At 36.1% G+C, this 26,970-nt stretch overlaps 1 protein-coding gene across 4 annotated transcripts in view; it reads left to right on the top strand.

Moving 5' to 3' along the window:
• ZCWPW2 (zinc finger CW-type and PWWP domain containing 2) overlaps positions 1–26,970 on the top strand; it is a 138,952-nt gene that overhangs the window by 85,546 nt on the left and 26,436 nt on the right. For 2 of the 4 annotated variants that reach the window (XM_060162494.1, XM_060162495.1), the window contains exons 4-5: positions 863–977; positions 23,798–23,844. In XM_060162494.1, coding sequence (XP_060018477.1) covers positions 863–977; positions 23,798–23,844 — 162 coding nt within the window. The remainder of the gene's footprint in view (positions 1–862; positions 978–23,797; positions 23,845–26,970) is intronic. The other 2 variants (XM_060162497.1, XM_060162496.1) reach the window with 2 other exon arrangements.

The raw sequence follows: 26,970 nt of genomic DNA, 5'->3' as shown, positions 1-26,970 counted from the left end.
TATTTACAAAACAGAAACAAATTCACAGACTTAGGGAACGAACTTATGGTTACTGGGAGGAAGGTTGGTGGGAGGGATAGTTAGGGAGTTTGGAATTGACATGTACACACTGCTATATTTAAAGTGGATAACCAACAGGGACCAACTGTATAGCACAGGGAACTCTGCTCAATATTCTGTAACAACCTAATTGGGAAAAGAATTTGAAAAAGAATAGATTCGTGTATATGTATAACTGAATCACTTTGTTGTACAGCTGAAACTAACACAACATTGTTAATCAACTGTACTCCAATATAAAACAAAAAGTTTAAAAAATAAAAATAGAGAACTAAAAGAAAAAAACTAAATAAACATTTGGAAAAAGTACCGTATTCAAGTAGAATAACATTTATTGAGCGCTTACTATGCCTGAAAACAGTCATTTATTAGATGTGAATGGAATTAATTTTATTTACTACAATAAGAAACTAGGCTTTTCAGTTTTTATCACTTGATTATCATTGCTATGTTACTTAAAAGGGAATCAACATTATTCTGATAAAATAGATTAATATTCACTACTTTGTTACACTGGTGGTCTTAAGTTTTTGTAACTTTCTAAATATGAGATAAAAATTAGTGAATTAAGACTCTGACCCTTTTGGTTATTAACATGCAAAATTTCTACAACTTTGCTATATTCTAAAATACTAATAAAATAATAATTAGATAACAAAATCTAAGGAATATATTGTACAATGCTTAGATTTAGTTCCAGCTCAACAGCTAAATCAAGTCGATGTTAAAACAAAATTATATGCTTAAACATTTTATTATTATATTATTATTCTCTCTATATTATTTTTCTCTCTTTCTTTAGCCAGGAAAATGTACAAATAAAAAGAAGTGGTATAAAAGTGCACTACAAGAAGCATACCTCCTCTATGGATACTCTCACGAGCAAAGACTGGAAAGGTGCTGCCTATCGAAACAGGGTACATGTGATTTTTTATTCTTTACCACCTCAAAATAAGAATTTATTCAGGTTCATGCTTTCCAAAATATATTTGCACATTTAAAAATTTCGCTCTCCTTTTCACAGGAAAATAGTATATCTTTGTCCAATGAAAAATCATTCTTATATTGGTTAATAGTATGCATTTTTGCCCTCTGAAACTATTTTCCATGACTAAACATGCAGTCTATTTAAATGTAGGTGTTTTAATTAGCGCTTTGTCATCTTTGTTCTTAACGTTTCTACATAGGTCCTTTTGTGTATTTCAAAGCATGTATTTCAAAATTAGAAGCCATGGCTTTAAAATATATTCCTGGAGTGAAACTTTTACTTGGATGTGCTATACTATTTCAGAACAAAGTATTTTTCAAAATGTTTTATTTTTAAATAAATTCAAGGCAGAGATAGAAAAATAATCTTCAACGTTTTTAATTAGGTGAAAAAATATTATAATATTTCAAGTCATTTTCAAGGAAAGTTCTCTTGAATCATAAATATTATGGTTTATGGATAGCTTTTTTAATGAACTGATCATAAGGCATATAGCAGGTAGAACACATTTTTAACTCTAAAAAGAATGTAATAGTTGCATGGAAATGATTTTTTAATAAACAAATATATTAAAAAAAATTTCTGCTTAGTGATCATAAGAATTTTTTTTATCTTACAAGGCCCCTTCTCATTTTATCCACCTAAAGTTCTAAAACAGATTATTCTATGGGAGGATCTGGTCTTTGGTGCTAACTGAATTTTAAAGTAAGAGTGATATTTTTTATCCTGTGGAAAAGTTTAATATATATATTTTAAAAACTTACATGTAAAAACATTTTACTTGAAAAAAAGTTTAACTGTTAACCTAGCCACCTAAGTTTAGATTTTAAAGCATATAAATAGGTTTGAAAAGAGTGGAAAAAGAATGACAAGCAAACTACTCTGGTCAAAAGACATTTATTACCACAAATGTGATTTTATTCCTTGTGCTGAAAATATAATGTCTCTGTTTATTAGCCATAAAGGTTGAACTCACTTTACTGTCACAAATACAATTTTATACTTTGCATGGGCTGTACATTTCTCTTGTGTAACCAGAATAAACTTTGAAATATTTAGTTTTTTTAAACATTAATATTTTGAAGTAATATAATCTGTTACCTTTAAAAGTTACATTACAACCATTCTACACTAGCAATATCCTGCTTTCTCACTAAGTTATGGAACTATGCCGTTGCCGTTGTTGTGTGTGCCAGGGCGTTTATGTCTGGGTCCTTTGGCATTCTTACTTGTCCACAGACTCTTGAGCCGGGTTATATCTGATCGGTTTTGCAGGAACAGACCATTTTCTAGCTGAAAGTCTGATGATTTTTGCATGCAGAATTTGTGTAATTCGACCTGATTATAGAGAGCCATATGCCTAAGGACTGTCATTTTGTGCCTGAAGTAGCCCAAATTGACAGGCACGAACAGACTTCCAGGAGCTCAGTCTTTGCCATCATGGGCTCACTCATTGCATACTCACTCTTCACCGTCTCCAAAATAAGCAGTTTAGTCCCGTGCCTGCTTAGCTTCCAGGGTGGATTCTAGGACGTATTCAGCTTCTTACTGTATTCAAAGTAGTTTTGAGAGGTAATTAACCATTATTCAGATATTTTACAAAAGGTTAGTTGCTTAGAGGCAAACCACTTATTTCATTCCAGCAACTTTGAGGATTTCTTTACCCCCAAAATTCATTCTTTCAACCTAGAAATAATTACTACAAATTTTTTTGGCCTAAATTCTTCCTACCCTGCAGAAATTGACCCACTATTATGTTTGATGCAATTGTTTCATTGTTGAAATCTACAGGGTCAGTCAATGATACATAAATATAGACCCAGTCATAGTATAACAAAATTCCATGTCCTATACACATGATTTGGTTACCGTGTTTTTGTTGTATTAACTATTACTCCAAATCAGTGATTCTTCTGTTAGGTCTAGAAAACTTCTTCTTATATAGGAAATTCATTATTTTTTATTTTCAATTGTATTTTTTAAATGAATAGGGTGTTACTCATATAGTTTCTTTATAACTCAGCATGAGGATTTTGTATTATTTGTAGGATGAATATTTTTTATATATTCTACATTTTAGAGTAGATGTCCTTATCTCTACCCTTGTTTCTCAGAATTATTTATTTTTAAATATACTAATTTTTTAGAGCACTTTTAGGTTCATAATGAAATTAAGCAGAAAGTACAGAGTTCCCATATACCCCCTGCCCTACACACGCACAGCATCACTCACTGTCAACATCCTGCACCACAGTGGTTCATTTGTTACAACCTGTGGACCAACACTGACACATCATTATAACCCAAAGTCCATAGTTTACATTAGGGTTCACTCTTGGTGTTGGACATTCTATGGGTTTTGACAAATATATACAGTGACATGTATCTACCACTTTAGTATCATACAGAATTGTTTCATTGTTCTAAAAATCCCCTGTGTTCCACCTATTCATTCCTCTCCTAGCCCAATCCCTACCCCTCTGATTGGCAACTACTGTCCTTTTTTTTTTTTTTCAAATTTATTTTTATTGGAGTATAGTTGCTTTACAATGTTGTGTTAGTTTTTACTATACAGCAAAATGAATCAGCTATGCGTATACATGTATCCCTTCTTTTTGGATTTCTTTCCCATTTAGGTCACCACAGAGCATAAAGTAGAGTTCCCTGTGCTATACATTACGTTCTCATTTGTTGTCTATTTTATACATGGTGTCAGTCGTGTATATGATCAATCGCAATCTACCTATTCCTCCCACACACACCACCCTTTCCCCCTCAGTATCCATACATTTGTTCTCTACTTCTGTATCTCTATTTCTGCTTTGCAAATAAGATCATCTATACCATTTTTCTAGATTCCACATATATGTGCTAATACACGATATTTGTTTTTCTCTTTCTGACTTCACTCTGTATGATACTCTCTAGATCTATCCACATCTCTACAAATGACCCAATTTCATTCCTTTTTATGGCTGAGTAATATTTTATTTTATATATGTACCACATCTTCTTTATCCATTCCTCTGTTGATGGGCATTTAGGTTGCTTCCATGTCCTGACTATGATAGATAGTGCTGCAGTGAATATTGGGGTGCATGTGCCTTTTGAATTATGGTTTTCTCTGGGTATATGCCCAGTGGTGGGATTGATGGATCGTATGGTAGTTCCATTTTTAGTTTTTTAAGGAACCTCCATAATGTTCACCATAGTGGCTGTATTACATTCCCACCAACAGCATAGGAGGATTCCACTTTCTCCACACCCTCTCCAGCATTTACTGTTTGTAGATTTTTTGATGCTGGCCATTCTGACCGGTGTGAGATGATACCTCATTGTAGTTTTGATTGCATTTCTCTTATAATTAGTGATGCTGTGCATCTTTTCATGTGCTTCTTGGCCATCTGTATGTCTTCTTTGGAGAAATGTCTATTTAGGTCTTCTGCCCATTTTTGGATTGGGTTGTTTTTTTGATATTGAGCTCTATGTGCTGCTTGTATACGTTAGACATTAATCCTTTGTCAGTTGCTTCATTTGCAAATACTTTCTCCCATTCTGAGGGTTGTCTTTTTGTCTTGTTCATGGTTTCCTTTGCTGCACAAAAGCTTTTAAGTTTCATTAGGTCCCATTTGTTTATTTTTGTTTTTATTTTCATTTTTTATTGTCATTAATCTAGGAGGTGTTTCAAAGAAGATCTTGCTGCAATTTATGTCAAAGAATGTTCTGTCTACATTTTCCTCTAAGAGTTTTATAGTGTCTGGCCTTACATTTAGGTCTTTAATCCATTTTGAGTTTATTTTTGTGTGTGGTGTTAGGGAGTGTTCTAATTTCATTCTTGTACATGTAGCTGTCCAGTTTTCCCATCATCACTTATTGAAGAGGCTGTCTTTTCTCTGTTCTTGCCTCCTTTGTCATACCTTAGGTGACCATAGGTGCATGGGTTTATCTCTGGGCTTTCTATCCTGTTCCATTGATCTTCTGTTTTTGTGCCAGTACCATACTGTCTTGATTACTGTAGCTTTGTAGTATAGTCTAAAGTCAGGGAGCCTGATTCCTCCAGCTCCGTTTTTCTTTCTCAAGATTGCTTTGACTATTTAGGGCCTTTTGTGTTTCCATACAAATCTTAAAATTTTCTGTTCTAGTTGTGTGAAAAATGCCATGGGTAATTTGGTAAGGATTGCATTGAATTTTGAGATTGCTTTGGGAAGTATAGTCATTTTCACAATATTGATTCTTCTAATTCAAGAACATGGTATAGCTCTCCATCTGTTTGTGTTGCCTTTGAATTCTTTCATCAGTTTCTTGTAGTTTTCTGCATACAGGTTTTTGCTTCCTTAGCTAGGTTTATTCCTAGGTATTTTATTCTTTTTGGTGCAGTGGTAAATAGGATTGTTTCCTTAATTTCTCTTTCTGATCTTTTGCTGTTAGTGTATAAGAATGTAAGAAATTTATGTGTATTAATTTTGTATCCTGTGACTTTACTAAATTCATTGATTAGCTCTAGTACTTTTCTGGTGGTATCTTTAGGATTTTCTGTGTATAGTATCATGTCATCTGCAAACAGTGACAGTTGTACTTCTTCTTTTCCAATTTGGATTCCTTTTATTTCTTTTTCTTTCCTGATTGCTGTGGCTAGGACTTCCAAAACTATGTTGAATAATAATGGCGAGAGTGGACACCCTTGTCTTGTTCCTGATCTTAGAGGAAATACTTTCAGTTTTTCACCATTGAGAATAATGTTTGCTGTGGGTTTGTCATATATGGCCTTTATTACGTTGAGCTAGGTTCCCTTTATGCACACTTTCTGGAGAGTTTTTATCATAAATGTGTGTTGGATTATCTATTGAGATGATCATATATTTTTATTCTTCAATTTGTTAATATGGAGTATCAGATTGATTGATATGCATATATTGAAGAATCCTTGCATCGCTGGGATAAATCCTACTTGATCATGGTGTATGATCCTTTTAATGTGTTGTTGGATTCTGTTTGCTAGTATTTTGTTGAGGATTTGTTCATCAGTGATACTGGCTTGTTGTTGTCCTTTTTTGTAGTGTCTTTGTCTGGTTTTGGTATCAGGGTGATGGTGGCCTCGTACAATGAGTTTGGGAATGTTCCATCCTCTGTAAATTTTTGGAAGAGTTTGAGAAGGAGAGGTGTTAGCTCTTCTCTAAATGTTTGATAGAATTCACCTGGGAAGCCATCTGGTCCTGGACTTTTATTCACTGGGAGATTTTAATCACAGTTTCAATTTCATTACTTCTGATTGGTCAGTTCGTATTTTCTATTTCTTCCTGTTTCAGCCTTGGAAGTTTGTACTTTTCTAAGAATTTGTCCATTTCTTACAGGTTGTCCATTTTATTGGCATATGATTGCTTGTAGTAGTCTCTTATGATCCTTTGTATTTCTGTGATGTCAGTTGTAACTTCTTTTTCATTTCTAATTTTATTGATTTGAGTCCTCTCTCTTTTTTCTTGTTGAGTCTGCTAAAGGTTTATCAATTTTGTTTATCTTCTCAGAGAACCAGCTTTTAGTTTTATTGATCTTTGCTATTATTTTCTTCATTTCTATTTCATTTATTTCTGCTCTGACCTCTATGATTTCTTTCCTTCTACTATCTTTGGGTTTTGTTTGATCTTCTTTGTTTAGTTGCTTTAGGTGTAAGGTTAGGTTGTTTATTTGAAATTTTTCTTATTTTTTGAGGTAGGAGTATATTGCTATACACTTCCTTCTTAGAACTGCTTTTGCTGCATCCCAAAGGTTTTGGGTCATTGTGTTTTCATTGTCATTTGTTTCTAGGTATTTTTTTATTTCCTCTTTGATTTCTTCAGTGATCTCTTGGTTATTTAGTAGCGTATTGTTTAGCCTCCATGTTTTTATATTTTTCACAGTTTTTTTCCTGTAATTTATTTCTAATCTCATGACTTTATGGTTGGAAAAGGTACTTGATACAATTTCAATTTTCTAAAACTTACTGAGGCTTCATTTGTGACCCAAGATATCCATCTATCCTGGAGAGTGTTCCATAAGCACTTGAGAAGAAAGTGTATTCTTCTGCTTTCTGGTGGAATGTCCTATAAATATCAATTAAGCCTATTTGTTCTATTGTGTCATTTACAGCTTGTGTTACCTTATTTATTTTCTGCCTGGATGACCTGTCCATTGGTGTAAGTGGGGTGTTAAAGTCCCCGACTCTTATTGTGTTACTGTTGATTTCCTCTTTTAAGGCTGTTTGCATTTGTCTTATGTATTCAAGTGCTCCTATGTTAAGGTGCATAAATATTTACAATTGTGATATCTTCTTCTTGGATTGATCTCTTGATTCTTATGATTGTAATAGTCATATGATCGTTGTCTCTTGTAATAGTCTTTATTTTAAAGTCTATTTTGTCTGATATGAGTATTGCTATTCCAGCTTTCTTTTGATTCCCATTTGCATGGAATATCTTTTTCCATCCCCTCACTTTCAGTCTGTATGTGTCCCTAGGTCTGAAGTGGGTCTCTTGTAGACAGCATATATATATTGGTCTTGTTTTTGTATCCATTGAGCTAGTCTGTGTCTTTTGGTGGGAGCATTTAATCCATTTACATTTAAGGTTATTATCAATATGTATGTTCCTGTTATCATTTTCTTAGTTATTTTGGGTTTGTTCTTGTAGGTCTTTTTCTTCTCTTCTGTTTCCCAGCTAGAGAAGTTCCTTTAGCATTTTTTGTAAAGCTGGTTTGGTGGTGCTGAATTCTTTTAGTTTTTGCTTGTCTGTAAAGCTTTTGATTTCTCTGTCAAATCTGAATGAGATCCTTGCTGGGTAGTGTAACCTTGGTTGTAGGTTTTTCCCTTTCATCACTTTAAATATGTCCTCCTGCCACTCCTTTCTGGCCTGCAGAGTTTCTGCTGAAAAATCAAGCTGATAACCTTATGGGGATCCCCTTGTTGGTTATTTGTTGATTTTCCCTTGCTGCTTTTAGTAATTTTTTCTGTGTATTTAATTTTTGTTAGTTTGATTAATATATGTCTCGGCATGTTTCTACTTGGGTTTATCCTGTATAGGGCTGTCTGCACCTCCTGGGTTTGATTGACTGTTTCCTTTCCCATGTTAGGGAAGTTTTCAACTATAATCTCTTGAAATATTTTCCCAGGCCCTTTCTCTTTCTCTTCTTCTGGACCCCTATAATTTGAATGTTGGTGTGTTTAATGTTGTCCCAGAGGTCTCTGAGACTGTCCTCGTTGCTTTTCATTCTTTTTTCTTTATTCTGCTCCTCGGCAGTTATTTCCACCATTCTATCTTCCAGCTCACTTAGCCATTCTTCTGCCTCAGTTATTCTGCTCTTGATTCCTTCTATTGTATTTTTCATTTCAGTTATTGTATTGTATATCACTGATTGTTTGTTCTTTAGTTCTTCTGAGTCCTTGTTAAACATTTCTTATATTTTCTGGTTCCATGCCTCCATTCTGTTTCCAAGATCTTGGATCATCTTTACTTTCATTACCCTGAATTCTTTTTCAGGTAGATTGCCTATTTCCTCTTCATTTATTTGATCTTGTGGGATTTCACTTTGCTCCTTCATCTGCAACATATTTCTCTGTCATCTCATTTTGTCTTACCTACTGTGTTTATGGTCCCCTTTCTGCAGGCTGCAAGGTTGTGGTTCCTTTTGCATCTGCTGTCTACCCCCTGATGAGTGAGGTTGGTCTGGGGGCTCGCGTAGGCTTCCTGGTGGAAGGGACTGGTGCCTGCACTCTGGTGGGTGAAGCTGAATCTTTTCCCTCTGACGGGCAGGGTATGTTTGGGGTGTTTGTGAGCTTACTACAACTTTAGGCAGCCTGTCTGCTGATGGGTGGGGCTGTGTTCCTGTTTTGCTGGTTGTTTGTTGTGAGGTGTCCAGCACTGGATCCTGCAGGCAGTTGTGTGGGGCCAGCTCTTGGTGTTGATATGGATACCTCCAGTAGTGCACATGCCGATTAATCTTCCCTGGGCCCGGGAATTCTCTGGTGGTCCAGCGTCCTGGACTTGTCACCCCCCCCCCCCACCAAAAGGCCCAGGCCCAACCCCTGGCCAGGAAACCAAGAGCCCGCAAGCTGCACATTGCAGCCTGAGAGAAAATAAAAGAAAAAGAAAGCAAACAGACAAACAAAACCCAAGACAAATACCAAAAACAGCAGCAAACAAACAGCGGCAACACACAGACACAGAATAAATAAATAAATAAAACAAAACAAAAGAATTCAAAAATGAGAACAGTCAATAAGGACTAAACTAACAAAAAATGAAAATGAAACAAAAACAGAAAGCATAAAAACAATCAAAAATAAAGAAAACCCACAAAACAGCAAAAAAGTGAAGTAAAAGTAGAAAAGTAAAAAATATATATATTAAAAAAAGGAAAATAAAAGCAACAATACCAACAACTGAACAAAACGAAACAAAGAAGAAAAGAATAACAGTAATAATAATATTTTCCTGGGGCCTCCTCTGTCAGTGTCCTTGCTCCCACCGTGAGCCAGAGCCATCCCCCACCTCCCCAGGAGGCCTTCCAGTACTTCTAGGTAGGTCTGGACCTGCTTTGGGCACTGTGGGGCCAGCTCAGACTCTGACCTGGCTCAACTCCCACGTGTACTTGCCCCCAAAGTCCACTGCTGCAAAGGCTAGATTGGTCTCAATTGTGGGAACACTCGTCTATTCAGGTATTCCACAGACACAGGATTTACCAAGCCATTCTCAGGGATTTAATCCACAGCTTGTGTAGCTGCACAGAGAGATTTTCATTCCTCTTCCTTAGTCACACTACTCCTGGGGCTCAGCTTTGGTTTTGGCCCCACCTCTGCATGTGGGCCACCCTCAGGCATCTGTTCCTTGCCCAGGCAAGAGGGAGCAAAAGCAGCAGCTGCTTGGGGCACACTTACTCACTCAGGCTGGGGAGGGGTACGGCGGCTACAATTGGGTTGTGCGTGAGTTGCTTGCAGTGGCATGAACCAGCAGGCAGTTGCAACAGACTGTGGTGCACTCGTTCTGGTGGGAATCCCTCCCAGTGCCCACGGAGGCAGGCACTGATGTGTGGGCGTGGTGGTGGCCCTGCCCCCCATGTGCCTCTCAACTATGGCGCCTCGCTTTCCAGGCAGGCCACACTTCTTCTAGGGGCATTCCTGGCCATGCATCCCCTCACTCCTGTCCTCTCTGCTGTATCTGCACAGCCAACAGTGCTCCTCTCCCCATATCCGTTCTACCAACCCCTCACTTTAGCACTCAGCGCCCACCAGCATCGGCAGACTGTTGTCCCAGGCATGGGTGCCCAGGGCTGATTCCCAAGGAGACTTTGGGATGGGCAGCGCTCAGGCCCCCAGAACCTACACGGGCGAAGGAGACCCTGGCCTGAGGGGCAGGCAGGCCCACTTAGATGGGAGCCCCTCCCAGTGTCCCCGGAAGCTGAAGAAGCCAGTGGGTGGGGAAAGGGGTTGTAATGGTGGCTCTGCCCCTTGCGCACTACTCAACAATACGCCTTGCTTCTGTGGTGTCCCAGGCTTTTTCCACAGACTTTCCTGGTTGTGGATCTCCTTACTCCTGTCCCTTCTGGCTATCTTTTCACAGCTAACAGCTGTCCCTTCCCTGGGTCCACGCTCCAAATCCCACTTTCCAGCACCCAGCCCCCCTTTGCAACTGGCCACTCATGACTCAGACTGGAATGCGCAGAGCTGTGGTGTAGATCATGCATGCAGTTCTTACTTTGTCCTGTCTTCCACAAACCATCCACTGCATTCTCCTTTGATTCCCCTGAAGTTCCTTTTCTGTCCCAGCTGATTTCCCCACCATGAGGGAGTTTTTCTGAGTGTGGAAACCTCCCCTCACCTTCATCTTTCTGCCAGGGCTGCTGGTCCCTTTTTTGATTCCTCTTTTCTTTTTTTCTTCTTTCTTTCATCCTACCCAGTTGTTGAGGGGATTTTTCTTGTCCTTTTAGGTGTCTGAAGTTTTCCACTCATGTTCAGCAGGTGCTCTGTGAGAATTGTTCCATTTGTAGGTGTATTCTTGATGTACTTGTGAGGAGCAATGAATTCCATGTCCTCCTATTCTACCATCTTGACTCCTCTACTGTTCTTTTTACTGTCACCATAGTTTTGCCTTTTCTGGAATGTGATATAGCTGGAATCATATGGTATGTAGCTTTTCAAATTGGCTTCTTTCACTTAGTAATATGCATTTATGTTTCCCCATGTCTTTATAGCTCTTTTTTAAGCACTGAATTATATTCCATTGTTTGTATGTACCACAGTTCATTTATCCATTCACCCACTGAAGGATATCCTGGTTGCTTCCATGTTTTGGCAATTATTAATAAAGCTGCTGTAAACATCCGTGTGCAGGATTTTGTGTGGGCATAAGTTTTCAGCTCACTTGAGTAAATGAGCAAATACTAGGGAGTGCAGTTGCTGGATTACATAGTAAGAATATGTTTAGTGTTGTAAGAAACTGTCAAAGTATCTTCCAAAGTGGCTGTACCATTTTACAATCCCACCAGCAATAAATGAGAATTCCTGTTGCTACACATCCTTGGTGTGGGTCATTCTAATAGGTGTGTAGAGGTATCTTATTGTTTTAATTGCAGTTCTCTAATGACATATGATGATGAATATCCTTTCATATACTTATTTGCCATCTTTGAATCTTCTTTTGTAAGTTGTCTGTTTATTGCTCATTTTGTAATCCAGTTGTTCATTTTCTTATTGTTGAGTTTTAAGATTTTTTGTATATTTTGAATAGCAGTCCTTTATCAGATACGTATTTTGTAAATATTTTCTCTCACTCTGTGGATTGTCTTATTCTCTTGAGAGTGTTCTTTGTAGAATAGAAGTTTTTAATTTTAATGAAATCCAGCTTATCAGTTATTTCTTTCATGCATCTTGCCTTTGGTATTATATCTAAAAAGTTATCAGTCTGGGAATCTGGGTACTTCTGTTGAGGGTTTTTCCTGACTGTAAAGCAAAGGTGTGGGAAAGGAGAAATGGATAGAAAGTGTCTTCCTGTCTTCTTCTGTTCTTTGTGCCTCAGCTAAAGATGCAGAAGGTTTCTGTGGGCTGCTCTTCCTTTGCAGCAACTCCTCCTCTGAATGTAAATCATGATGAACTGAGTGTTTGGAAATCCTTCTCGTAAGCTGAGATTTGGGGCGTATCTGCACTTCTGGACTATCTGAATATCAAGGGCTGAGATTATTTGGAACTGTGAATACTTGTTGTTTTAGAAGCATGTGGTCTGGGAATGGTATTCAAAGTTCCTATAACATTTCCTTATAAGTGCCTTGAGTATATTTTTTTTCTGAGTTTTTGCTTTTTTGCTCCTCTTCTTAAATGTTTTTAATCACTACATTAATAAATAAAGTCTACCCCTCTCTGTACAATTAAAAAAAAAAAGTTATCAGCATGTCCAAAATCATCTAGATTTTCTCCTATGTTACTCTCTGGGAGTTTTATAGTTTTGCATTTTACATTTAGATGTGTGGTCTATTTTGAGTTAATTTTTGTGAAAGGTGTAAGGTCTGTGTCTAGATTCTTTTGTGTGTGTATGTGTGTGTGTGCACGCCATGTGGATATTTAGTTGTTCCGACAGCATTTGTTGAAAACATTAGCTTTTCTCCATTATATTGTCTTTGCTCCTTTGTCAAAGATCAGTTGACTATATTTGTTGGGTCTGTTTCTGGGCTCTGTATTCTGTTCCATTGATCTGTTTTTATTATTTTCCCAATATTATACTGTTGATCATTGTAGCTTTTTACTAAGTCTTGAAGTCAGGTAGGATCAGTTCTTCAACTTTGCCCTTCTTCAATATTGTGTTAGCTTTTCTGGGTCTTCGTTGCTCCATAAAAACTTTAGAATCAGCTTGATATCTGCAAAATAACTTGTTGAGATTTTGATTGAGATTGCATTGAATCTATAGATCAAGTTTGGAAGAACAGAGATCTTGACAGTATTGAGTTTTCCTATCCATGAACATGGAATATCTCTCCATTTATTTAGATCTTCTTTCATTTTTCATCAGAGTTTTATAGCTTCCCTAGTATAAATCTTGTCCATATTTTAGATTTATGGCTAAGTATTTCATTTTGGGGGGTGTCTATATAAATGGTAATGTGTTTTCAATTTCAAATTCCACTTGTTCATTGCTGGTAAATAGGAAAACAATTGATTCTTGTGTTAATATTAACTTTGTATCCTGCAACTTTGCTCTAATCACTTATTTCTTCCAGGAATATTTTCCTTGATTCTTTTGGATTTTCTACTTAGATGACCATGTTATGTGCAAACAAAGATAGTTTTATTTATTTCTTCTCAATTTGTATCTTTTATTTCTTTTATTGTCCTCTTGCATTAGTTAGGAGTTCCAGTACAATATTGAAAGGAGTGGTGAGGAGGGAATGTCTTTGACTTGCTCCTGATCTTAGTGGGAAAGCTTTGCATTTCTCACCATTAAGGATGATGTTAGCTGTAGATTTTTTGTAGATTCTCCTCAAATTGAGGAAGTTTCCCTCTATTCCTAGTTTGCTGTGAGTTTTTATCATGAATGGGTGTTGGATTTTGTCAAGTGCTTTATCTGCTTCTATTGATATGATCATGTGACTTTTCTTCTTTAGCCTATTGATGTAATGGATTACATTAATTGATTTTGAATGTTGAACCAGCCTCAAATACCTGGAATAAATCTTACTTGATTGTGGTGTGTAATTCTTTTTTATACATTGGTGGATTTGGTTTGCTAATATTTTGTTGAGGATTTTTGCATCTGTGTTCATGAGAAATATTGATTGCTCTGTGGTTTTCATGTAATATCTTTATTTGGTTTGGGTATTTCAGGTAATACTGGCTTCATTGAATGAATTAGGAAGTATTCTGTTTGCTTCTATCTTCTGAAAGAGTTTATAGAGAATGAGTATAGTTTCTTCCTTAAATGTTTGGTAGAATTCACCAGAGAACTCACCTGGGCTTGATGCTTTCTGTTTTGGAAGTTTATTATATTGATTCAATTTTTAAACAGATACAGGCTCTTCAGATTGTCTATTTCTCCTGTGTGACTTTTGGCAGATTGTGTTTTTCAAGGAATTTGTCCATTTCATCTAGGTTATCAAATTTGTGGGCATGGAGTTATTCATAACATTTATTTATTATCCTAAAGTCCATGGGATCTGTAGTGATGCCCTCTCTTTCATTTTTCGACACTAGTATTTCTGTTTTCTCTTTTATTTTCTTAGTTAGCCTGGCTAGAGGCTTACTGATTTTATTGATTTTTCAAAGAAACAGCTTTTGGTTTTATTAATATTCTCTATTGATTTCCTGTTTCCAATTTCATTTGTTTCTCCTCTAATTTTTATTTCTTTTCTCATGTTTACTTTAGATTTAACTGGCTCTTCTTTTTCTAGCTTCCTAAGGTGGAAGCTTGGCATACTGGTTTTAGATCTCTGGTCTTTCATAATATATGCATTTAATGCTATAAATTCCCCTCTAAACACTGCTTTCACTGTATCTCACAAATTTTGATAAGCCATATTTATTTTTTCATCTCATTCAAAATATTTTAAAATTTCTTGTGAGATTTTTTTTGACCCATATGTTATTTAGAAATGTGTTGTTAAAGCTCCAAGTATTTGGGGATCTTCCAGTTATCCTTCTGTTTTTGATTTCTACTTTTATTCCGTTGTGATATGAGAGCAGATTATTGGATTGGATTGGTCAAAAAGTTTGTTCAGGTTTTTCCCAAACATCTTACGGAAAAACCCGAGCGAACTTTTTGGCCAACCCTATATGATATCTATTTCTTTAACTTTTTAAGGTATGTTTTACAGCCCAGAATGTAGTCTATCATGGTGAATGTTCCAAGCAAGCTTGAGAAGAATGTGTATCTGCTGTTGTTAAATGAAGTAGTTTATAGTCTGTTCTGCCTTTTGTAGTGTTAATTGAGCACTTCATATAATTCTGTTTTCTCTCCTTTCTTAGCATATCAATTATTCTTTCTTTCTAATTTTTCTAGTGGTTTTCCTACAGTTTGCAATATTCATTTACAGTTATCCAAGTCCACTTTCAAGTAACACTTTATAACTTCATGAGTAATGAATGTACCTTATATTAACAAAAATTTCCTGATTCCTCTTCTGTCCGTTGTATCATTGTTGTCATTCATTTCATACACACACACACACACACACACACACACACACACTATATATTATTGAATATATTGTTGCTATCATTTTGAACAAAGTATTTTCTGTTAGATACATTAAGAATGAGAAAAATAAAAGTTTTTACTTTTACTTAGTCATTCTCTGCTGCTTTTCCTTTATGTAGATCCAAATTTCTGGTTTATACCATTTTCTATCTCTTATAATTTTTAATAGATTTATTTATTTTTATTTATTTATTTTTGGCTGTGTTGGGTCTTCATTTCTGCTCGTGGGCTTTCTCTAGTTGCGGTGAGCGGGAGCTACTCTTCGTTGCGGTGCATGGGCTTCTCATTGCAGTAACTTCTCTTGTTGCAGAGCACGGGCTCTAGGCACACAGGCTCTAGAGTGCAGGCTCAGTAGTTGTGGTGGACGGGCTTAGTTGCTCTGCAGCATGTGAGATCTTCCCAGATCAGGGCTCGAACCCGTGTCCCCTGCATTGGCAGGCAGATTCTTAACCACTGCACCACCAGGGAAGTCCCTCTATCTCTCTTTTAACATTTCTTGTAAGGCAGGACTTCTAGCAATAAATTCCCCCAATTTTTCTTTGTCTCACAATTTGTATATTCCTTTACTTTTGAAGAATAACTTTACAGGGTACAGAGTTCTAATTTCGTGGGTTTTTTCTCTCAACACTTTAAATATTTCACTCCACTCGCTTGCACGGTTTCTGAGAGGAACTGGATGAAATTCTTATATTCCCTCCTTTATAGGTAAGGAGCAAAGATAAGAATTTCCCCTCTCTGGCTTCTTTCAAGAATTTTCTTTATTTTTGATTTTTCTGCAGTTTAAGTAGGACATGCCTAAGTGTAGTTTTTATTGGCATTTGTCCTGCTTGGTGTTCTCTGAGCTTCCTGGGGCTATGGTTTGGTGTCTGACATTAATTTGGGGAAATTGTCAGTCATTATTAATTAAAATATTTCTTCTGTCCCTTTCTCTCTCTCTTTTCCTTCTGGTATTCCCATTACACGTGTATTACACGTTTGTAGTTGTCCCATATATCTTGGGTATTCTGTTCAGTTTTTTTTTCAGTCTTTTTTCTTTTTTCTTTATAGGTTTTAGAAGTTTCTATTGATGTATCCTCAAGGTCAGAGAGTCTTTTCTCAGCTGTGTCCAGTCTACTGATGAGCCCATCAAAGGCATTCTTCATTTCTGTTACAGTGTTTTGATCTCTAGTATTTCTTTTTTATTATTTCTTAGAATTTCTCTATCTCTGCTTACATTGCACACCTGTTCTTGCAAGTTGTCTACTTTTAACGTTAGAGCCCTTGGTATATTAACTGTAGTTGCTTTAAATTCACAGTCTGATAATTCCAACATCTATGCCGTATCTGTGTCTGCTTCCAGCGCTTGCTCTGTCACTTCAAACTGTGATTTCCCTTTTAGTATGCCTTGTAATTTTTTGTGGAAAGGTGAATATGATGTACCAGGTAAAAAGAACTGTGTTAAAGAGGCCTTTACTAGTGCAGTGGTAAGGTGTGTGGGGTAGGGGAGGCATTTTGGAGTCCTGTGATTAGGTCTCAGTCCTGGGCTTTGAGTTTAATGAGTGCTTCTCATTTTTTTTTACCACTTAGGTGGTCCATGATAGCTAAAGGGGGCTGGAGTTGGAATTCCCTTCCCCCACATGGAAGGCTACAACAGGCTGGATTTGGGCATTTCCCTTCTTCCAGGCTGGTTAGGCTCTGAAAAAACCCCAGTAGGTTAGGTTCTGGTAAAATAGTTTCTCTTGAGGACAGGCCTTGTTAGAAGAATTGAAAGCTCTGGCATATTTCAGAACCCTTACTTTTTTCCTCCCACTGCCTGAAGCACAGGGAATTATTTTCCCAGTTGGCACTGTGAGAACTTGATGGAGCTTCTGGAGGTAAATTCACCAAAGTATATCTCCCTCCCCCAGGACTGGATCCCTCTGGGGTTTTTCTCTCTCAGGCTTGTTCACACTGAGCCTCCAGCACTTCGTGGATTTCAGTTCCTATTTCCCTCCCAGGCATTGGCTCTTGGTAAGGTTTCAACTCCAGTAAATTGTGGTTCTTTTAATTTGCCAGTAAGCAATTTGTCTCTCCAAATTTGGGGGCAGTGGTTTGCCCTGTGAACTCACTCCCTGAGGGATCTAAGAAGAGTTATTGATTTTCAGTCTGTTCATCCTTTTACTTGTTAGGACGGAGTGGTGACTTCCAAGCTCTTTACTGACGGACAGAAAACTGGACTGTCCTTTTTGTATTTAAGAAAATGCTCTCAGCTGTCATGTTTAAAGAACATACTGACAGTTTTTCTGAGGCCATGAATGGACAAGCTTTAGAAAAATTATTTAAAGAAGAGAAGCCATTGATTTATATTAATATTTGTACCTCTCTCTAATATGGTTGTAAATAAAAATTTTAACATCTGTTATGGGTCATGAGGCATAACCATCACTACTCATTTGGAACATTTTCATTTTCTACCTGCAGCTTCTCTTTTATACTTTAAAAATATGATTTGGATGTAGCTCAGAAGAGGCCCTTTTAATTATCCAAATCTATATTTCCGGTTAACTGCTTTTCACTCTGTATGTGAGGGTCCTTACATGCAGAGATTTCTGAAGGGAGGAAATTAAACCTTTCTCACTAGGGAGAATGCAGCTCTTAGAAAGTAGTTAATGCTGCTGAAGTTGAACATGGACCTACTGTTACTATCAGAGAAACCGCTAGTGATTGTTTTGTTTTTAAGTATTACATTAGAATTTCCCTTTGGCATTTGAAATTAGAGTGGTTCTCTTGCATTGGAAGACGATTCCGCAACTTTTGAGCATAAAATGTTCCTTGAACAACAGTTTGGATATTTCTGTTCCCAATTCATCTCCCTACTGGAAATTTTACATAAGAATGACTTACGTTTTGAGGAGAAACATAAATTTCTATTCTGTTATCATTAACTCTCAATATATGATCAGGGTCCTTTGGATCCAATTTTAGTTTCTGTGTTTCTTTTTGTGCAGTTTTAGCCATTTGTACAGATTAATATTTCATTGTGATTTTTATTGTTATCAGAGGTCTTCAAAAGAACGGAGGAAAAAAATTTTTAGATACAACAAAACTTATTCTATCTTGTAACTGCTATCAGGTTTCGCTGGGCCACGATCTTATTTTTTCCTCTCTTTTGAAACATTTTGCTATTTTATCATTACTCATCAATTATTTCCAACTATGTTTGAAAGACAAATAATTATTTAAATGGAATAATGATGGAATCACTTAAAAAGAGACAATAGTGAAATATATCATCAATGAACTATTTTTCCTAGTACTACAAGGAGGTCTCTCTCTTTCTCTAACACGCATACCAATTAGCTAAAATGGAAGAGAACATTTCTGATTATCTAAAATCCACCAGACATTGTTTTAGGAGCTTTATTTATGTAGATTATATTATTTAAATCTCACAGTATACCAATATATTACTCCTGGGTTATCAGTAAAGAAACTGAAGGTCTGAGAATATACAGTGTTTTATATTTTACACTGTCTAGTATAGTAACTTATGCCGTGTAAATATTCTCTGTATTTCAATTAATACATTATACTAATTTGTTCAGGTACAATGTATATTTCAGATCCATATAATATTTTGAATAAAATACATATATATTTAATTAACTATAAAAAAATTGAGCACCTGTACATATGAAAAATGGTCCCTGCCTTGAGGCACATCTTAGCCTTGCAGAGTGCTTACACATATATAGAAGTAACCATAATATCAGTACAAGTTAGAAAGTTCTATAGACTAAGGTGACTATGGATTTGCAAAAGAGGTGGGAATTTCTCCTAGTTGTAGGATGTGTTTGTAGATGGTCTTGTACGTTCATCAGTAGGGAAAAAGTGTACTCCAGAAGAAGGGATTATTTCAAGCACACAGCTGAGCACAGGAAAAAGGGCAGTTTACATGTGGCCAAACAGTTGCAGGTATAAATATAATAACCTGCTCCTCTAGATTTCTATGTTTTATGCAAATAGCTTTTTAACTACAAAATTTGCTTTTAGATAGCACGCATTTATTTTCTCTTATATTCATGGGTATTTATCCTTTTTGTTTGTTTTACATGTTCATTGTGAATTAAAATTCTATATTGATAAATTAAATTTCTATACATTTTTCTTTAATGTTAAATGTAACCCTAAAACTTTACAATTAATGTCCATAGCTCTTTGCATTTTTCATTACCACAATATTAAGGTTTCTAAAACATATCTATGAATAAATATTTACATATAATTATTCAATTATGGAATTCCAGATTGAACATTTTTTAAAAATCCAACAGTTGTGCCAATGATTTTTACTAATACACACACATGTATACTTTTGCTCATGTCAAAATGATATCTTGAAGTAATTTTCTATACAGTTGACCCTTGAACAACGTGGGTTGGAACTGCGTGAGTCCACTTACATGCAGATTTCAACGAATTCACTTAATAAATATATGGAAAGTTTTGGGGAGATTTGTGACAACTTGAAAAAATTCACAGATGAACTGCATAGCCTAGAAATATTGAAAAAATTAAGAAAAAGGTATGTCATGAATGATTAAAATATATGTAGATACTAGTCTATTTTATCATTTACTGCCATGAAATATGCACAAATCTATTATAAAAAGTTAAAATTTATCAAAATGTATGCAAACACAGATTGTATGTGGAACCATTCATAGTCGAGAGAAATGTAAACAAGCATAAAGATGCAGTATTAAGCCATGATTGCATAAAGATAACTGATACATACTGTACTATGGTAATACTTTCCTAGCCATCTCTTGCTGCTGTAGCAGTGAGCCCAAATGTAGTGCACATCTGCTTAAAACGCTGTGACACCAGTCACCTCTACATGAGCACTTCGTCTTTCCACTAAGTTGCATATCACAGTAGAAAGTTCTTTCTCGTGGTTCTCATGTATTTGGTTGGCCAAAAAGTTCATTCGGTTTTAAGTAAAAATAAAAGACGCGTTTTTCATTTTTACCAAGAATTTTATTGAACAGTGTATTCACTAACTGAACGAATTTTTTGGCCAGCCCAATATTTTCCATAATATTTACTGCAATACCATAAACCCTGAATAACACCATGGGACCCACAAAGTGCCACTCGTGATGTTGGAAGTGCTCCCAAGAAATAAGTCATGCTTGGTATGTACCATAGATTGAGGTCTGCAGCTGAAGTTGCCACCACTTCAAGATGGGTGAATCCAACCATTGTTTAAAAATAAAAAAGAGAAGGAAAGGAAATTTGTGAAGCCGTCACTGTGGTTACACCAGCATGTGAAAAACCTTGCACTTTTTGTGCAGTACCTTTTTATCTTGAAGATGTGGCCTTAATGTGGGTGCAGGTTTGCTATCAGAAGGACATACCTTAGACTCTAATATGATTCAAGAAAAAGTGAGGTCATTATTTGCCAACTTAAAGCAAATGGAAGGTGAAGGATCTAAAGTTGGAGAATTTAATGCCTGCAAAGGATTGTTGGATAATTTTAGAAAGAGGTTTGGCTTAAAAGTCAAGATAACAGGAGAAGCAGCTTCTGCTGACCAAGAGGCAAGAGACAAGTTCCCAGACACCATTAAATCACTGAGGAGAAAGGATGTCTGCCTGAACAGATTTTTAATGCAAACGAAAGTGCATTCTGGAAAAAAATGCCACAAAGGATATTTGTTAGTAAGCAAAAGAAGCGAGTATCAGGATTTAAAGCAGGAAAGAATAGGCTAACTGTATGATTTTGTGCAAAGGCAGTTGGGTTTATGATCAGGACTGCCCTTATCCATAAAGCTGCAAACCCATAAAACTTGAAGGGAAAAGATAAACAGCAGCTGCCAGTCTTTTGGTTGTACTACAAGAAGAAGGCCTGGATGACAAGAAGCCTTTTTCTGGATTGGTTTCATCTGTGCTTTGTCCCTGAAGTCAGGAAGTACTTTGCCAGGAAGGGACTGCCTTTTAAAGTTCTTCTGATATTAGACAATGCCCCTGGCCACCCAAAACCCCATGAGTTCAACACTGAAGGCGTCAAAGTGGCCTACTTGCCCCCCAAACACAACGTCTCTAATTCAGAGGGTCATAAGGACCTTGTAAGGCTCATTACTCACAGTGCTCTATGGAAAGGATTGTCAACGCTGTGGAAGAGAATCCTGATAGAACGTTGTGAAAGTCTGGAAGGATTATACCATTGAAGATGCCATTGTTGTTATAGAAAAAGTCATGAAAGCCATCAAGCCTGAAACAATAAATCACTGCTGGAGAAGACTGTGACCAGATGTTGGGCATACTTCACGGGATTTACGATGGAGCCAATCAAGGAAATCATGAAAGAGATTGTGGATAAGGCAAAAAGGGTGGGGGGCAAAGAGTTTCAAGATATGGATCTTGGAGAAATTCAAGAGCTAAGAGACACCACACGAGAGGAATTAACAGATGAGTGCTTCTGAACCAGGGCTAGATGAGGAAGAGGATGTAGAAGAAGCAGTGCCAGAAAACAAATTGACATCAGACAAGCTGGCAGAAGGTTTCCGAATATTCAAGACGGGTTTTGACTTTTTACGACATGGACTCTTCTATGATATGGGCTAAAGCAAAACAACAGGAACCCTTCTACGATACAGGCACTGAAACTAAAGCAAACGGTGGAAGAAGGGTTGGTACCATATAGAAACATTTTTGGAGAAATGAAAAAGCAAAAAAGTCAGACAGAAATTAAGATGTACTTCTGTAAAGCTACACCAAATATGCCTGCCTCTCCTGTCTCCCCTTCCATCTCCTCCACTTTGTCTGCCTCTGCCACCCCTGAGACAGCAAGTCCAACCCCTCCTCCTCTTCCTTCTCCTCGGCCTAGTCAGCATGAAGTTGATGAGGATGAAGATCTTTATGATGATCCACTTCTACTCAATGAATAGTAAATAATCATCTTGCCATACAGTTAATAAACTTATCTGTTGTGTATTATGAGAGTATCTTCATGTGAAAATCGAATACCTGTGTGGCAAGTACTGTATGAGACTTTTTGTGTCCTCATCATCATCAACGCCCAAGTATTCATCATGTAGAACATTGTGTGCAAGGTGTGTTTTGAGGTGGATAGCCTAACCTTATATAGGCATAAGGTGAGTGATGTTTAACATAAAGGTAATAACATGTTAGTTTTCTTACTGTCTTATAACTTTGCTTTCAAAGAATTATATTGCCATACAGTATGTCTCTCTTCCTATCTCTCATAATTGGAGATACTGCATATCAACCTATCATCACAGGTAAGGGTTTTTAAACAAAATGTAACAGTGTTTCCCATCCTATCTTATGAGTATGACTGTACTACTCTATGCCATAAAAATGTGATAACCATTCATTCATTAGTGTATAGGAAAGGCTACTGTGAAACAATCATATCAATTACACTAGGCAACCATAAAGCAGTCATGTTGCTGTTTCTTTGTTAAACATGAATTTCATTTTCACATTATCTTTTAATTTTTGATGTCTAGTGTTAGTAATACATATGACATCTACAGTGTTTTGTATCATAGAAGACATTATTGCTGTAGGTACTGACAGGCAGATGATTCATCTTGTAAACAGATAACTTACAGCACTGATATATACAGTACAGTACTGTAAATGTTTTTTCTCTTACTATTTGCTTAATAACATTTTCTTTTCTCTGGCTTACTTTATTGTAAGAATATAGTGTATAATACATATAACATATAAAATATGTGGTACTCGACTGTTTATGTTATCACTAAGGCTTCCAGTCAACAGTAGGCTATTAGTTGTTAAGTTTTAGGATAGTCAAAAATTATACGTGGATTTTTCACTGTGCAAGGGGTCTGCACTTTAAATCCACATGTTGTTCAAAGGTCATCTGTTCTCTATTTGATTAGACTCTTCATTATTGCTGAGTCTTTCTCTGATGCACTGTTGGCAGCTCAGGGACCCCAGATGGAGGCAGCAGGCATAAAACTTAGGGATTTGTAGTCAAATGGATCTGCCCCCACTGCATGACCTCATGCAGTGAAGTGCAGATGGAGTACGCCCCTTTTAAAACTATCATGAGGATTAAATAAGATATTGTCTCTATAAAGTCTTTATTACATGTCTGGCTGGTAGTATGGGGTTGGCCAAAAAGTTCGTTAGAGTTTTTCCAAACTTTTTGGCCAGCCCAATAGATGTACACGTAGAGGTAGCTGGGATTTAATTCCAGATCCTACATACTCTAGAGCACATAGGCTGACCATAAGCTGTCTAGAAATGAGATACACTAGATGCTAGCTGGTGGACATCCAACCAGCCATCAGATTTAAGGGAGGAGGTTTGTCAAATAAGTATACCAATCCCTGATGTTATTACTTTTGGATTACTTTGTTTTACTCAACTCTGGGAGCTGAGTTTGTTAGCATTTTGATCAAAAGAACCACTGAAAACACATATCATGGTATGAGAAAGTAGAAAATTCTAACTGTGTAATGTTGCATTTATTTGAATAGGAGTGTAGTTCACTTTTTTGAAGCAGCCGTACCTTATTATCTTACAGACAAATCCAAAGCAGATGGCAAAGTTGCTGTGGTGGCCAAGAAAGGGGTAAGATCATGTTTTATTAAATCAAATATACAGACTTCAAATTCAATCTGATTAACACTATTTTTAAAAGAAAATTAAATTAATATTTTAAATCAAAATGACATATAATCAAATTTTTCTTCTAAATGTTAGTTGACACTAAAAATTTAATATTTATAGTTACTTTTATCAATGTTATAGAATTATCAAATATTAGAATAATAGAAAATTGTAAGTTAACAAGTAAACAATTGCTTTTATTTGTACATACTCTCATATACTAAAATATTTTTAATATGTCATGTTATTATAATGTATGGAAAATTCAAATAATTAAAATTCACAGCTTAATATGGACTTTACCTTAAAGTTAAGTAGAGAACAGTATCAGACATTTGTATGAATCTTTTTAATGAAAATTTATAAAGTTAATAGCATTTTAAAAGAATTTTTAAAATTTAACATGTCATTCTATACATTGTGTGTGGAGATATGTTTAACTCTAGTTACTGTCAAAACTGTGATTGGGATAGGTTGAGCCTTGACAGTCTCCTTAAGTGACAATATTCTCGAATAGTAGTTTCTCTCCTTGTGTCCACCACTATCAATGCTTTTCCCATTCCCTTGCCAGCTTTAGATATCACCAATTTTTACATATTTGCCAATATTTGAAAGGAGAAAAATATGCCATTTTTATTTCAATCTGCTGTTATTTATTCTTTTATTTTAGTGAGGTTGAGCATTTTTCATATATTTATTGGACATATTTCTTCTGAAAACTGCCTGTGCATATCCTTGCCCATTTCTTCCATGAGCTTTTTTTACTTTGATTGATTGATTTATAGGTTGAACTGCTTCTTTGGATCTTCATTTCCTTATGAAGGCTCCCCTGTCACATAAAACTTACCTTAGATAAATTTGTATGCTTTTCTCTTTTTAATCTATCTTTTGTTACAGGGGCCCCAACTGAGAGCTTAGAAGAATAGAGGAAAAAGACATTTTTCCTCCCCTACACTAAAACCAGTTATCCGAATACCATTTATTGACTAATAAATAATCTTTCCCTTCTTTACTTTACTGTTTTTCTTTTGTTATCTTCTTTATAGTATATAGTATACCTTCTTCATAATATAACATACGGCATTTAACATGTCAAAATATGTTTCTATATCACGTATCTAGTCTTAAAAGAATTCTAAATTGCTGTAATTATTGTTTCTCTATCTTTTCTTTAATGTGTGGATTGGTGATCCTTCATTACCCTACTTTTTCAAAAATTGTTTTCATAGTTCTTGCCTGTTTAGTTTTTCAGATTGTATGTATATTATGATGAATTGACATTTTAAAAACCCTTTCTGTTTGGGGAGAGACTGTCCCTCCCAAGACTAGCACAGGGTACATCTTTCATATGGACCAACTAATTCCAAACCCACATCACCCAACTACCTTCTTATCAAATTCTCAAATACCAAGCCAGTATTGCCCTTGCCCTAAATTATCCCAGGCCCAGGTTCCAGCCAATGGAGACCACCCCTCTAGACCAAAGCCTTCCAGAATTATTCAAAGTAGCCAGTCCTAAACTGTTTACCTTACCCTACATTTCCTTTCCCATGGAAACCTCAATAAAGGCACAATTTAAATAGTTTTAACAACATACGGATGAACTTTAGAAATATTTAGTTAATTCTCCCAGGAAAAATTCTGTTGAGGTGATGATTGGTATTGTAGAAAATCTATGTATTCATTTGGAGAGAAATTACATGTTTATAAAGTGAATGCACACACGTAGAAATATGTCTCTTTATCATTTTTTCTTTAGTTTTTTTCAATGTAGAATTTTACATATTTCTAACTAAGGCCTTCCCACATTACTTGTTACTAATTGGAAAAGGATCTCTTTTTTCTAATGAAAAAGAAAATCATTTTTATTTATTTATTTTTGGTTGCATTGGGTCTTCGTTGCTGTATGTGGGCTTTCTCTAGTTGTAGCAAGTGGGGGCTACACTTTGTTGCGGTGTGTGGGCTTCTCATTACAGTGGCTTCTCGTTGCAGAGCTTGGGTTCCAGCCGTGCAGGCTTCAGTAGTTGCAGCACGCAGGCTTAGTAGTTGCGGCACGTGGGCCCTAGAGTGCAGGCTCAGTAGTTGTGGTGCACAGGCTTAGTTGCTCCATGGCATGTGGGATCTTCCCGGACCAGGGATCGAACCCTTGTCCCCTGCGTTGGCAGGTGGATTCTTAACCACTCTGCCACCAGGAAGCCCCCTCTAAACTTTTTTAGCTTATATATAGAAAGTATGTATGTATGCATATCTTTTTTTCTAACACTTTATTTTTATTAATGCCAAGAGTTTAACTTATACCTCTTGAAAGGCAAAATTGATGACCACTTTTCTTGATTTATACATTTATGTATAAGGAATTCAAGCTATTATATTTTCGGATAAAAAAAATTTTCCCCCAAATTATTGCAAAAATTCTTCATAATAAGCAGGAAAATTTCATTAGCCCAATTGCAGAAGTCGCTTACATTTTATGAGTAGATGTCTGGATATTTGTGCTAATTAATAAGCTTGCTTATTAACATAGAATTCATGTACTGCAGCTCACTTGATTCACTTAGCTTTATATGCATCTTTCCACAAAGATAAATATTATAATAGATCTCTACGGCTGGCTTCTAGCACCAGGCAGAGAGATACCTCAGGAAAGAATAGTAAGTAGAAGAACCCCTTGGGAAGAGTCACAGTCACGTTTCAAAACTCATTTAATTTCCTTTTGGATTTTACTTTTCTTCACCTTTCCATAGACCAGTGTTCCCAAAACTTGAATCATTCAGGTATTCCATCATCATTTTGCCATTTTCTGTGCTGTTAGTTACTGTAGTTTTCTTTCATTTGATTAACCTTTTTAGTAATTTAATTTTTTTATTGAGGTAAAATTTAAACACCGTGAAATGCACAGACCTTAAGGGTGGAGTTTGATGAGTTTTTCTTAAGTGTATATACCCATGTAACTACCATTCCAGATTAAAATAGAGAACATTTTCATTACCCCAAAAAGTGTCCTAACCAAAATTTTAAGATGTAAATGTACTCTTTTGATGTGAGTTGCATTTTCAAATATATAAATAAATATATATTAATATAGAA

Source organism: Lagenorhynchus albirostris, chromosome 10 (assembly GCF_949774975.1).
Source record: "Lagenorhynchus albirostris chromosome 10, mLagAlb1.1, whole genome shotgun sequence".
Classification (NCBI taxonomy): domain Eukaryota; kingdom Metazoa; phylum Chordata; class Mammalia; order Artiodactyla; family Delphinidae; genus Lagenorhynchus; species Lagenorhynchus albirostris.
The sequence above is the reverse complement of the archived record's forward strand: the minus strand, read 5'-3'. Positions and strand labels throughout refer to the sequence as shown.